This window comes from Podarcis cretensis, assembly GCF_951804945.1.
Source record: "Podarcis cretensis genome assembly, chromosome: 16".
Classification (NCBI taxonomy): Eukaryota; Metazoa; Chordata; class Lepidosauria; order Squamata; family Lacertidae; genus Podarcis; species Podarcis cretensis.
This window is the reverse complement of record NC_137186.1, coordinates 21,066,240-21,081,198: the sequence shown is the minus strand read 5'-3', so window position 1 is coordinate 21,081,198 and position 14,959 is coordinate 21,066,240. Positions and strand designations below refer to the sequence as shown.

General features: G+C 46.9%; 1 protein-coding gene across 3 annotated transcripts in view; it reads left to right on the top strand.

Moving 5' to 3' along the window:
- FBXW8 (F-box and WD repeat domain containing 8) overlaps positions 1-14,959 on the top strand; it is a 64,191-nt gene that overhangs the window by 27,767 nt on the left and 21,465 nt on the right. For all 3 annotated transcript variants that reach the window (XM_079956765.1, XM_079956764.1, XM_079956763.1), the window contains 3 exons: positions 2,181-2,338; positions 12,287-12,483; positions 13,549-13,758. In XM_079956765.1, the coding sequence (XP_079812891.1) occupies positions 2,181-2,338; positions 12,287-12,483; positions 13,549-13,758 (565 nt within the window). The remainder of the gene's footprint in view (positions 1-2,180; positions 2,339-12,286; positions 12,484-13,548; positions 13,759-14,959) is intronic.

The following is a 14,959-nucleotide window of genomic DNA, read 5'->3' as shown; positions in this document are numbered from 1 at the left end:
GGGATTTTGATGAGCTTCTCCTCCCCACTTCCCCAACGCTATCTGTCCTGTCAAAATCTGAGATCCCTCCTCCAAGAAACAGCTTCCTTTAAGTAAAAGCTTAAACTTCAGGAGGCCTGACCAAACAACCCTTGTGTCTTGAATAGCTTGATGCTGCGGCATCCTTTGTTGGAAAACAAAATTGAGATGCGGAGAACTCCCAAGTGAACCTTGGAATCAGTGAGAGGCTGGATTTGGCATCTCAGAAAGGCCTGGGAAGCTCCACTCTTCTCCTTGTCCTAACTGGTCCTGAGGAAGGAAGCAGCATAGACACAACAGAATGGCCTCAGCACTCCTTGTCAGGTTTTATGCTCCTTCGGGTAGGCCTGGAAGAGACTGTTTATCCGCAGTCCTGGAGGGAAAACTTGTGAGAGTTGGGGAACATCTGGCTCACAAGTAGTATTCAGCCTGCTAGAGTTCCCCATTTGGCCTGACAGAGCATTCCTCCTCTCCCCACAAACAACAACAACTCCATTATACCTGATGTCATATGCTTCACCCACCTGTCAGAGTTGGACCACAGGGTGGGGAGATAAAGATCTGGCCCACCGGACCAAAACTACCCCCAACCCCTATTTAAGAGTCACCACCATGCTTGCTTATGTTGGTCATCCGTTCCAACTGCGTGCAATGGAAGCTCTTCCGTGACACTCTCCTTTTGAGTTTCCCCCTGATTTTCTTTCATCGCATCCAAGCAGAGGGAGCTGCTTCCAAGTCATAGAGTGCTAGGGGTCTGTTTTGCTTCCTGTACATAAGGATGGAAAAAAGAGACCCCTGCTGGGTCAGGCAAGTGGCCCATCTAGTCCAGCCTCATGTTCTCATAGTGGCCAAGCAGATGCCCCAATGGGAAACCCGCAAGCAGGACCGAAGCGCAAGCTTATTGTTGCATCCCATCCCCCCGCCGCCGTCCCGTGGCATTGCTACCTCCCAGCATGGCAGAACTTGCATCAGCAAAGTGGCTGAGCCTTCTCTTAATCACCCTAGTGGTGCTTGAGGTAGATGCATCTGTTAGGTACATTGTTAGGTACAATGCCGTATCGAGTTCTGAGGATTTTCTAGGTCCACTGAGTCCAGCATCCTGTTCTCACAAGGCCAGCCAGATACTTATGGAAAGCCTGCAAGGAGGACCTGAGTACAATAGCAACATTCCCCTATGTTAAGAAAGGAAAGCCAAATAGGGATCTCTGCGTTTTGCCTAAGGATAGAACTGAGCGACAGCTGGTTGCTGTATTTGCAGAGGCGGGGGACCAGCCTCCCCAGGAGTCCTGGGGGCAACTTGACACCTGCAGAGCTCCTGAAAGTCTGCTACTGTCTTATCGCATTCTGCCTTAAGACTGTTAAAACACGCAGGCAAGGAAGGCTTGAGCAACAGGCCTTTTTTCCACATCTAGTCCAACAAAAGAGTCCTGCGTAACTCAAAAGCTTGCACCTGTTTTGTGACTCTTTCGGTTGGCCTAAGAAAGGCACATTCCTCTAGTAATAGTTGCCACAACTCTACTATGTTAAGAGGCCTGCTGAAAATGTTTCCATTTCAGGAAACCTGTCTTAGCTGATTTAGGTGCATTTGCTCCAACTTTTTATTGGTTTTATCTTGTTTTTTTAATTGATGTTTTAATGTATATTTCTCTTTGGGTTACCTTTTGTCATGTGTTGCGTATACCGTAATCAGATTTCTGCACTGCTTGGATAATCCCAACCCCACCCCATCCCCTGAGCAGGTGATATATAAATTTCCTGAATAAATAAACAATATGGAGTTTGGAGGTTTTCTAATAAAACAGTACCCTTTTTTGTGTGTGTATCGCAAGTCTGGAGAGATGCTGCTGAACTCACATCTCCCCCAGCCATGGGCCACACTTGCAGGGGCCGATTAGAGTTTCTCTTCAGCAACACCAGGAAGGCCAAAGTTCCCCCACACCCGGCGTTGCCCTTTAAAAAGAAAAGGAAAACCAAGAGCAGTCCAGCCTCATTTGCAAAAGGGTCTTGTTCCTGTCGAAGTGGGAGGCCGAGAGGAGGAAATGGTGGACGGGAAGAGAAACACCTTGCTTTTGCCCACAACCACCGAGTTCCTTCTCCGTTGGCTCCCCCTGACTCCGACGCTCGCTTTTTTTTTTAAACCCGTTTCCCGCTTTCCCTTCCAGCTACACGTCAGGGGATGTGAAGCTGTGGGACACTCGCACCTGGGACTACACCGCTCCTGCCCTGGACCCCGAGCGCGGCTTGGCCGAACCCGGCCCCCGGCCGCATGCCTCCTTTGTGAGGATAAACAGCTCCCTGGCAGCGGCAGCTTACGAGGATGGTAAGTTAACGGCGACTCTTTCCTAATATTGTTTTCTAAAAGCGTCCCCCCCCAGCAGCTGCGCCCAGCTTTTGTGTGCTCGCGTGTGTCTCTGTGACAGCGACTCTAATCCTTTCTGCACACAACGTGTGTGTGTATGTGTGTGCTCACACTTGCTTTTATGTGGGGAAAAGTTGGCTGGTAACCCTCGGTGCATTAGGAGGCCTTGGATCGTGCTGCCCATTAAAACGGCTGCTTTTAATTCCTCCTGGAGCTGCCACTCGGGGTAACCGTGCCAGGCTGCAGCCCAGCCAAACTCGTCTTGAGCAAACAACTTGTTTTGGCTCTCTCTCTCTCTCTCTCTCCCCCCCCCCCCTTTTTCTTGAGACGAGGGAGATCAGCTCACGAGACAAAAGAGCGAACCAGATATTGTTTGATGAATGCAAATCCCGGGCCTTCTGCCTTGTTTCCCTTCCTCTCCCCGTCCCCTCCCTCATCTCTGGTGTGCTGAGCACACAGAGAATATATAGCAAAATAAAGTCTGTGGATCAGCTTTGATCTGCCTTCCCTTCTTGGACAGCAAGAGAAGGTGGCTGGCCTGCAAAAGAAATGCATGTGTCCGTGGCCAAAAATGTGTGTTGGATGTACACTTGCAGAGGGAGACAAGAGTGGGGGGGGGGGAGTCTCTTTCTGTGGGATCTAGAGGCCCTGTGTTAGGCATGTTTTCCAAATGAGCAAGCGTGGTTGTTGCCGGAAGTAGCATGGCCACCTGTGCAGCTGCACTCAAAAAGGCCTGTCTAAACTTGTTGCGTTGATCATGCAAAGGATATTACGACTGTTTATCGTTTTTGTCCTCCTAGCACCTCCTGGGCTGGTCGTTCTGATTTGCGCTTTACAGTGAGAGGGATAGAAACCAAGAGTTGGGGGTAACATAAACTGGTCCCAAGTTGTTAAGGGTTTTATACAGACCCTCCAAGTTCTCCTGTTTTCCAGGGACAGTCCCGGATATACAGAAGCCATCCTGGTTTCTGATTTGATCCTGGAATGTCCCACTTTTCCTTAGGATGTCCCTGTTTTCATTGGAGAAATGTTGTAGGGTATAGAGTTATGCAGCCTCCAAGCCAAGGAGATAAGTAACTATACAACCTTTAGAAGACATCTGAAGGCAGCCCTATATAGGGAAGTTTTCTTTAAAACATGCTTAATGCTTTATTATGTTTTTATACATGTTATAATCCACCTAGAGTGGCTGGGGCAACCCAGTCAGATGGGTGGGGTATATAGAACAGAACAGAACAGAACAGAACAGTAGAATGGGCATATTCATCTGAGAAATGTTGGAGGGTATGCTTTATATGCTAATAGTAACACATGCCTACTAGTTTGCTCCCAGACACAATTCAGAGTGATGATAGTGATAACCTTGTAAAACCCTCAATGGCTTGTGCCCAGGACACCCAAGGGACCACCTCCTCCCTCCTTCCAAAGATCTGAAGAAGAGGCCCTTCTCTGAGGACTGTTGAGGATGATTAGCGGTGGGGCCTTTTCAGTGGCTGCACCAATACAGTGGAATAGCTTTCACCGTAAAGCACAGATGTACCCCTCTGGCTGCCTTTTGCTGATGGGTAAAAACATTTTTGTTCCGCCAAGCTTTTGCCTTGCTTCCTCTGCTGTAGTTGCTTTTTAAATGGATTATAATGTGTTTTATTTGTTTTAAAAGATTTTATCTTTATTTTCATTTTTACAGTAATTTCAAACAGTTACAACCTGCCGTCTGTGGTGCAGTGAAATGGCAGGATAGACCATATTTGTCTCTGTATAACACGAACACATGTATAAAACAACACCCTATTTCTGGAAGCCCCAAATTAAGAAGTTTAAAAATTAAGAAAGTTGTTGAGTTTTGCAAAAACATTGTTGAGCATCTTTTGTAAGTTCACTGGGCGGTTGTTGAGCTGTTTTCCAACGATCCCCCGCTCTGGCTGACGGTACTATCACCGTCTACTCTTCTTGAGTGGGCAAGCAGCCCGTGTATAAGATGACCCCCCAAAAATTTTATACATTGAAAAATACGGTAATATATTTTTATATACAGTAGGTAAGTCAAAATAAAGCGTTGGATCTCCCCGCCCTCCCGCCCCCCGCTAAATTGTAAGTTCTGTAGTTATTTCATACTACTGTTTAAGCCTGCCAGGCACTGTGTTACTGAACTGTAACCATCAAATAGACAACATTTGACCAATAAAAAACCTCTAATTGTTTAAGAAACCTAAGCTCATAATGTATGAAGAGGGCCTAAGTCAGCTTTCCGCAGCCTCTCTCCTCCTAACGCCTTGGACTACAAAACCTATGGTCCCTTGCCAGCACAGCCAATGGTCAGAGATGATGGGAGGTATAGTCCAAAAACACCTGCCAGTCCTTTCCCAATGGCACATAGGAATAGAGGGAGCTGCTTTATCCCAAGTCAGATCATAGGTCCATCTAGCTCCACACTGCCTACCTTGACTGGCAGCAGCTTTCCATGATTTCAGACCAGGGTCTCTCCCATCTTTACCTGAAGACGATGGGGATTGAACTGGGACCTTCTGCCATCAAAGCGAATGTTCTATCCACTTGAAGCTGCAGCCCTTCCCCTATTTTCCTTCCCACCCCATTTTTCCTTTTTAAAAGGGTAAGTTTGCTGAGACTTTTCTTTTGCATCTGGAGCGGCAGGGGAGAAGAGACCAAAATAATTTGCTCTGTTTTCAAAGCTACCTCAAGGCCTTTATTTCATGCTTTTCTTCAACCCCTGCTTCCTTTTCTTTTGCGTACGTGTGTGCGCATGCGACCAGCACCGAGAAGCCATCTGGTAGCAATAGGAGGCAGCGCCGTCGGCCTCCTCTGTTGAAGCCACTCTGCAAACGCGTTCGACACGACACCGTTTTCTCCCTGCGCAGCAGAGCTCAAGCTGCGATGCCCTTGGCAGCCAATCTTCGCGAGGAGCCATCAAGGCGGCTCCTGCCCCTTCAGAGGAGGCCTTGTCATTCTCACAGCCTGCCAGTCAATGCAGCAAGTTCTGTGGGTCACCTCGCCAATGGCGTCCTTCTGCTCGCACCCACTACAAAACGGGTAGCCAAACACAATGCACCCTTCAGTTGCCGAAATGGACCTCCATAACCCCCTCGACTGTTGACAGTGCAGGCTTGGGGCTGATGGGAGTTGTAGTCCATCAACATCTGGAGGGTACAAGTTGGCTACCACTGCAATAAGCTGTTAGCTCAGTTGGGACCTTCTCGTTTGCTTATCCCTGCTCTGCAAGGTAACCCTGGAGAAAAATGGTCAATACAGTGATGGAGCTAAGCGTTTCAAGGAATCAGAATTGCTCTGGGGAAGGTTTCCCTCAATTCTTGAGAGGCAAAAACTCAGTAGTAGGAGCAGCAGTTGCGTTTCTTTCGAAGTCAAACAGAAATGAGGGGCAGTGCCAGCAAGGGAACCAAGAGGAAGAAGCGTTGGCAGGTCAGCTGTTTTCATCCTGAGGAACAGGATGTAAAGGTAAAGGTAAAGGTACCCCTGCCCGTACGGGCCAGTCTTGACAGACTCTGGGGTTGTGCGCCCATCTCACTTAAGAGGCCAGGGGGCAGCGCTGTCCGGAGACACTTCCGGGTCACGTGGCCAGCGTGACATCGCTGCTCTGGCGAGCCATAGCCGCACACGGAAACGCCGTTTACCTTCCCACTGGTAAGCGGTCCCTATTTATCTACTTGCACCCGGAGGTGCTTTCGAACTGCTAGGTTGGCAGGCGCTGGGACCGAGCAGCGGGAGCGCACCCCGCCGCAGGGATTCGAACCGCCGACCTTTCGATCGGCAAGTCCTAGGCGCTGAGGCTTTAACCCACAGCGCCACCTGCGTCCCAGAGGAGGAACAGGATGAGGAGGCAGTAAAGTCCAACTCTCAGATCTTTAAGAGGTGAGGAGCTGCCCTTTCTGGATTGGGTTACACTTCTTCTGGAGGAATAGACACTCAGCTCAGATCCATCACTGCCATTGAAAGCACAACTGGCATCATAGAATTACAGAGTTGCAAAGAATTACAGAGTTGCAAAGACTGATGAGACCCAAAGGTTCCCTCTAGTCCAACTCCCTGCAGTTCAGTAATCAAAACGAATTGATGCATGACAATTGGCCATCCACTTTCTAGAGAATTGCCGTATTTTTACATGTATAAGACTATATCCACCCCCAATTTTTTCAATTTTAAATTTGGGGGTTGTCTTATACATAGATTGTATATTGTGCATATGGGGGATTTCTTTATTTGGAGTCCCAAAAAATAGGGGTCGTGTTATACACGAAAAAAATATGGTAATTTAATTCAGCTTCGGTTATTTGTTCTGTGTTTTATAATGTTAATGATGTTCTAATGATTTTATCATACACCATCACAATATTTTTAGGAGCTGCCAGTTTATAAATATTCTTAGAAATAGAATAAGATGGTGCCTAGGGCTTACATATCAGCTTCAACTGGTGGTTCAGTTGCGATCCTATCTGGATGGTGATAGAACCTGCCTTCAGTTGCATTTTATTCTTCCTCAGAGTCGCTGCCTCTGAGGCCTTGGCCTCTGGGATTTAGGCAGCTTCAAATGTTCCTTAAGTTCTGGCACCCATAAGCCTTTTTCTCTCCCCACCGGGGAACTGCAAGGGGGCTATGCTGTTCAAATCCATGTCATCATCCTCATAGCTTCCTAGCCTCTGCCATGAGTAGAGACTCGGCCATTAGGGTGAATGGGGCCCTGCCCTGCCCTGCCCTCAGCCAGCCTATACCTGCCTGCTTTCCTACTTAAGACCAGTCCAATGGGTTGCCTGTCAGCTTTCCCCTCATTCGCCTCTACCTCATTGTTGACCTTGTAGAACTCAGCAGGAAATAAGATGAGGACAAGTAGAATGAGTTGGCTCTGCCTTCTACTGGTTTTGACTCCACCTGCTACTGGCTTTGACTCCGCCTTCTACTGGCTTTGACTCCATCTGCCTCTGGCTTTGACTGCACTTACCACTAGCTCCGGCTTCACTTTCTGTTTGGGCTCCCTGCCTCCCTCCCTCCCAGCCCAAACGGGGACCAGCCACACACCAGCCACACACCGAAGAAGTGGTGGAATCTCTTCCCAGCTTTGCCGGCTCATCCCTTGTGCTCACCTACCCTTGGAAGCCCAAGGTGGCTTGGCATCCGAATCCACAGTCGTGGCGTTCGAATTCCAAGTGATCAGACTCCTTATTTTCTTTCGCCTTGTTTCCCATTGTCAGCACTGGCTGCCTTCCACTTTGGGTTTCTTTGTTGTTTTTGTTTTTATTTTACTCCTCTAATTGCCTTCCACGTTGCCTTTACCCGAAATGAATCAAATCAAAATGCTTTTCCTGGAGCATTAGATAAAGCAGGGGAAGGTTTTCTGGGTAATGAAGCAGATGCTTCTAATGCAGGGGCTGGAAGGTGGGGGGGGGGCCTTGCCAGGGCTCCATCTGCTCCATGCTTGCCTGGGTCTGGCACAGAGCCACAGCCTTGAGGTTTGGGGAGGGGAGGGGGGAACACTCAGACACTGTTTGCTTTCACCCCCTGCCCTGCGCAGGTCTGATTCACACCACGAAAAGTTTTTGTGTTGCTGCAGGAAGGTGGGTAGAAACGACCCCCTTTTCGTGGTGGCGCTCAGGCAAACAAAGGCAGGGCTCCCCTCGGATTCTTGCAAAGGGTATCTTGCCTTGTCCACATGCACGTAGAACTGCCTTATGCAGGATCAGACCATTGCTCCATCTAGCTCAATATTGCCTGCACTGACTGGCAGCGGTTCTCCAGGGCTTCAGAGAAGGGTCCCCTCGCACATTCCCAGGCAGGCAGCTGCTCTCAAGGAGGGTGAAATGTAAGCAGGGCCCTGGAGGAAGCTCCTCAAGCCAGATGGAGATGGCCTCATCCAATCCCTGGGCCTGAGCTTTCCCACCCTCTTTTAAAGCAGCCTAAAAATGTCAGAAGCAACCCAATGACTGTTGTCTAAAATAACCTCCATAACTACCACCACCATTGCAATGGTGGTTTGGACTTGGGTGGCTTGCTCTCTGCAGGGCTGGAGTCTTGATCATGATGTTCGCAGTCCTCATTTTTTGTTTACAGTGGTGCCCCGCAAGACGAACGCCTCGCAAGATGGAAAATCCGCTAGACAAAAGGGTTTTCCGTTTTGGAGGCGCTTCGCAAAACGAATTTCCCTATGGGCTTGCTTTGCAAGACGAAAATGTCTTGCGAGTTCCTGCGGGTTTTTCCCCCTCCCCCCCCCTTTTCCTAAGCCGCTAAGCCGCTTATCAGCTGATCCGCTGATAAGCCGCTTAACAGCTGATCCGCTAAAAGCCGCTAAACCGCTAATAGCGATAATCCGCTAAGCTGTCAATGGGCTTGCTTCGCAAGATGAAAAAACCGCTATACGAAGAGCCTCACGGAACAGATTAATTTCGTCTTGCGAGGCACCACTGTAACGCTTTTTAAAAAAGTGTTAACTTGTTTTTATGGAGCCGGGGGGGGGCAGCTGCTGTTCCATGCTTTTCTTCCTTCCTCCCCCCCCCCCTTTTCAAAAACCAGCTTAGTTGTTATTTACCTTTCAAACAATCAACATAATAGCCATTATGCCTCAAAGTAAATTTGGAAAAATCCGACTCGGAGTGCCTTATGGCTCCACTGGGGCAATTTTAGTTGGGACTCCTTCTCTTTTTTTGGCTCTTTGATGGAAGCCTAATTGCAGTTTTGGCTCTGTTGCACGCAGAACAAGGTGGCTAATTGTTTAGGCAAATAGATTAATTCAAGTATGCATCCCTAATAATAACATAAAGTCAACAACAACCCCAAAATGGCTTCTGTGATGGCTTTTTGCTCCCAGGACAAGGAGTATAAATCTTTCAGAAAGAGTGCCATTAGATAGCTCCCGAGATTACGGGCATTATTTCTCAGTGGGGGAGTGCTTCTAAGGAACCAAAATAATCTTTGCAGAAGTGCACATAAATATGTTTAAAATTTTGTTTGGATGCCGTTTCATTAGCACACTCTAGCTTTGCTTCCTTTGGGATGTGGGGGAGATGTCTGCAGTCCGTCTGCAGCTGCCTTCTGAGTCTTTCTTCAGCCTTCTGGAAGCCAGCATTCTCCCCATTTGTTAAATTCAGATGGGGAAAGGAAATGTTACCAGCTCCGATTCCCCTTGAACTTCTGAAAAGCTGTGCTGCAGAAACATGAAGAGCGACAGTTTCTTGCTGTGATTGGCCCAGAGTTGCAAACACAGGGGAAAGGGCATAGCTCAGTGGTAGAGCATCAGCTTTCCATGCAGATGGTCCCAGGTTCAATCCTTGACATCTCCAGGTAGGGTTGAGAGAGACTCCCTGCCCCAAACCCTGGAGAGCCTCTGACAGTCAGTGATGACAGTACTGAGCTAGATGGAGCAACGGTCCAACTTGTCATAGTGATCACCCATAGATCATTGGAGGAGCATCTGCTTTGCATGCAGAAGGGTCCAGGTTCAATCCCTAGAATCTCCAGGTAGGACTAGGAGAGAACCCTGTCTGAAATCCTGGAAAGCCACCGACAGTCAGTGTAGACATTACTAATAGGTGGCTCAACAGGTCTGAGCCACTATATGGCATCTTCTTACCTTCCTGTGCAAGCCCAGGGGAAGGTCCATGGTTCAGACTTGGATCATCTGCATGCAGAAGGTCCCAGGTTCAGTCCTTGGCTTGTCCAGGTAGGGCTGGGAGGGACTATTTGTTTGAAATCCTGGAAAGCCGTAGGCAGTCAATGTAGACATTACTGAGCTAAACAGACCATTACCATGGATTAAGGCAGCTTTATGTATTCCTATGCAAAATGGAAGTTGGGTACCCACCTTGGAGAGCTCCCTGTGGAACAAGGGTCAGAATTCAGCTGCACATGTGGAGCCTTCAACATGACTTCTTCCTTTTTCTTTATTGTTATTTATTTAAAGCTTGGTAGAACAAATAAAAAGGGATGTGGGTGGCACTGTGGGTTAAACCACAGAGCCTAGGACTTGCCGATCAGAAGGTCGGCGGTTCGAATCCCCGCGACGGGGTGAGCTCCCGTGGCTCGGTCCCAGCTCCTGCCAACCTAGCAGTTTGAAAGCACGTCAAAGTGCAAGTAGATAAATAGTTACTGCTCCGGCAGGAAGGTAAACACTGTTTCTGTGTGCTGCTCTGGTTTGCCAGAAGTGGCTTAGTCATGCTGGCCACATGACCCAGAAGCTGTATGCCAGCTCCCTTGGCCAATAAAGCGAGATGAGTGCTGCAACCCCAGAGTCGGCCATGACTGGACCTAATGGTCAGGGGTCCCTTTACCTTTACCTTAGAACAAATAAAAAATACAAAGATGCACATCAAATACCAAGCTCTTGTGTTTAACATAAAAATTGAAAAGAAAATAGAGAACTAGAAAAAGAAAAGAAGAAAAACTTCAGACTCTCCATCTATTAGCTTTAAATATATATATAACATTTTTGCCTTTTAATTACATTAAACTCTTCCACTTCCCGTTAACCAATCTTATCCTCTCTTTTTTCAGTCTTCAAACCCTGATACCACAAGTTCATTTTCCTTATTGCACAGAAAGTCCGTAAGGGGTTTCCAATCATTAATAAATGTCAACAGTGATTTTTCTCTAATTAAGCACATCAACTTCCCCATCTCAGCCAAATCCATTAATTTCAAGAACCTTCCATAGTAGGTAATAATGAGTCCTTCTATCCTTGTGCATGTAACAGTCTTGCCACTATAATCATATATTGCAATAGTTTTCCGTATTATTTTTCTAATTGTATATCCATAAGCCCCAGCAGAAAAAGCTCTGGTTTCGGTTGGACATTAACCTTCAAAATCTTCTGTACCAATGTATGCATTTGTATCCACTATTTCTTAGCTTTTTTTACATTACCACCAAGTGTGATAAAATGTCCCTTTTTATTCCTGACATTTCCCACAAACATTTGGAACACTTATGCATTCTAGATAATTTCTCAGGAGTTAGATACCAACGATACATCATATTATAAAAAGTCTCCTTTAAGTCATAGCACAATGTATCGTTTAACCCTTTAGTCCACATGTGTTCCTACTGTTCCATCGGTATATTATAACCATTATTATTTTTTGCCCATTTACTTTGGCTGCTCAGGGTTCCTGACAGCCATTCGCTAAGAGAAGGCAGCTCCACTTCACCACAATTCTCCATGGCTACTGACCGTGCTCCATTGTCTTTGGGCTTTGAGTGATAGGAAGGGGTCCACCCTTAGTTTTTTTAAGGACTGTGGGGCTGAGCAGGCTAATACTTCCTTCACCTTTCTCAGCAGCCCTATTTAGGCTTCAGTTTTGCTGGCATTTGCAATAAGCCATGGTTTGACTCCTCATGATGTACAAACATGGCCTTCGTCTGTTTCTGGATGGCTGCATGCCAGGGCGAGTTGCTGTGTAGGGAACTGGCTATGTCACTCAGCTATGTTTTTCTTACGTGAAGAAAGCATTTATGTCTCATGGAATACATTAAGGAGTGTATACAGCTCTTAAGGAGTACATACAGCTCTTAAGTAGCTTCAGTCCTATGCCAATTTATTCTGCGTGGATGTCCTCAAAAGCTTCTCAGCTACTTCTTCTCTTGTGGGTGGTGCTGGTGAGGAGCTTACCTGTCTCTATATCTCTGCTTTCTTGTGAAAATCAATAAAAAACCTACTTCCATTTGTATTCAACTGACCGTCAATCAGTTTCATTTGGCAAGCCAGATTCTGCTGGCTGCCCTTGCTGAGATTCAGGTGCCCCCTGAGATCTCGTCAAATGTGAGCGATTACTCCATGGAACGGATCTTGGTTTGATGAACCCTCCAGATGGTTTTGTGGTTGGCAGCATGAATAAAAATATTCCACCACAGCTACTGATTCTCCATTTTTGTTTTTGTTTTTCTGGTGCACAGGGACGATTAAGGTGTGGAGCCTGCTGGTCGGCCGAGACCCGATCCATTGCTCCCAGCACAATCAGAAGATACAAAGCTTGGCCCTTTCGGCTGAAGGGGCGACGATAGCAACCGCATCTGCCTTCCAGGTCAAAGTGGAGAGCGCCAATGACAAGGGCTACTGGGAGACGGCTGCAGAGTTTGAAATCCAGAAACTGGTGAGACTACAGCACCCATCGTCCCTGACCTTTGGCCATGCTTGCAGCGGCTGATGGGAGTTGGGAGTCCAAGAATCTGGAGGGCCACCGATTCCCCATCCCGCAACCAAAGAGCCCAATTCACCAGATCATTCAGGTTAAGCTCGACCTTGCGCTACAGATCTGGTGCTCTTCTCTCCCTAATACAGGTTCGGGGGACCCTTTGGCCTTCCTGATGTCAATGGACTACAGGTTCCATCAGACATGGCCATTGGCCATGCTGGCTGGGGGCTGGCATGCTCTAGGAATCCAAAATTATATGTGCATTCATACCTTGGAAGCTGAATGCCTTGCGAGTTGGAACGTTTTGGCTCCCGAAGGCTGCAAACCCAGAAGTGAGTGTTCTGGTTTGTGAATGTTCTTTTGGAACCCAAACGTCTGGCACAGCTTCTGTGGCTTCTGATTGGCTGCAGGAGCTTCCTTCAGCCAATCGGAAGCTGTGCCTTGGTTTCCGAACGTTTTGGAAGCCGAACAAACTTCCGGAACGGATTCCGTTCGGCTTCCAAGGTTCCACTGTGTGGAGGGGCACAGAGCTTCCCCATCCTGACGGGTGTGGGGACCTGGTGTCTTGACAAAGGTGGGTTTGGTTTTACATCTCTAAACACTGCAGTGGAGAGAAAATGCGGAGACGGGGCAAACCAGCCAGATGGGCTGGGCATAAATAATACCATTATTATTATTATTATTATTATTATTATTATTACTACATCAGGTCCATTGCTTTGGGTGATTGTTATATGGAGCTCTGGGATGGAAGGAAATTGCCATCTATGCTCATGCCCAGGAAAAAAACAAGGGCCCAAGGAGGAGTTCTTTTATACCATAATTCAGAAGGTGCTCTACCATGGAGTTATGGCTCGTAACAGTAGAAGAAGCCAGTAGACAAATAAAAAGGCAAAACACCAGTTGATTTTTTTGTTGGGGTGGGTGTGTGGGGTCAGCAGAGAGGAAGGGAAGCTGTTAGAGAGAAGATGAGCCCCAAAGCTGAGGTTCTTGCAGTCACTGTAACCCCCTGACCCCTTGCAGGTAGGCTCACTCTGCCTGGTCCCCCGCGTTATGGGCCTCCCTGTGGCCGTAGCCACTGCGGAAGATGTCGTCTATCTGCTGAAGGTTGGGGACTCAGCCAAGGTCCTTCATTCTGTCTACGGTCAGCCTGCCACATGCCTGGACGTCACTTCCAGCGAGGCAGCGTTCGGAGTGAAAGGCTTCGGCTGGTTGATCAACGAGACCAACAAGGTATTTCAGCCTTTTGTTCTGCAAAATGTCTTGAGTTGCCCCCTGTATAAGGCATATCAGTGGTTGCTCGCTCATGATTGACTCTCCTGTATTGCGTGGAAATCTTGCTTATTACTTTTATGCCACAACTAACAACAAATACCATTTACTCTGCCATCTTAACATCGCTGTTGGCAAGAGCTCTCCAGGGCAGGGGTGAGGAACCATTGGCCCTCCAGATGCTTGCTAAACTACAACTCCCATCAGCCCCCAGCAAGCACAACCAGTGTTCAGAGATGATGTAGTTCTCTACACCTGCCCTAGAGGCATGAGATGCAAGTTTTGCCCATCTGCCTGGTGTTGTTGCTGTTTAAAGCTCCGAAATGACTCACTTCGTATTCACCCAGCAAAGTTTTGCCCTAGTTTTAAAGGGATTGGAGTTCTTGTTGAAAGTACACTAAACAGGATATACCAAGAGCTCTGGCCAAAAGTTTCAATACAAGGAATAATTCCTACTCGAGAGTAGAGAAGAAAAACGTGTATATTCTGCTGAGAATACCAGTGTTAAACTAATAGTAAATTTAAACACGACGTATAAGTGCGATAGTTTTAAAATAATAGTAAATTTAAACACAACGTTTAAGTACAGAAATAGTGTAGTTTCAAATATGCAGTGATATAGTATAAAGGTACATAAAATACCAGTACACAACAATAGTTTTATACAAGTCTCAATGGCAGTCAAAAAGAGTCCATATTATATAAAGTCAGAATGAAGAATCAAATAGGGCCAAAAAGAAGTATCCGTGGTATGAATCAGATGTACGACTCAGTAGTGGTGACCAGGACAGGGCCCTGTTTCGGAGTAAATGCCTTCTTCAGCTGGTAATATCAAATAACATGTCAAAATAAATCAAGGTTCTCCAATATCATAAATCATAAATATATTGAAGTACATACATTCTAAGGTGTATTAACACATATCATGATATTTGGTTCCATACCTCAGTTTTTTAAGGAATATAAATCTGTTGGAAGTTTGTATCATTCAGTTCTTTTGTGTTTCTTTTTCCAACATGTGTCTAGAAATGAGAATTTACAAGAGTTATTATCCCAGTAAATTGTTTGTAAATAACGGACATCAGTTGAGTGTTTTCTCACCTCAGTTGAATGAATCCAAATTTTCTTGCGTTTCTCTGTGCGTTTTCTATTAGGGAGTGAG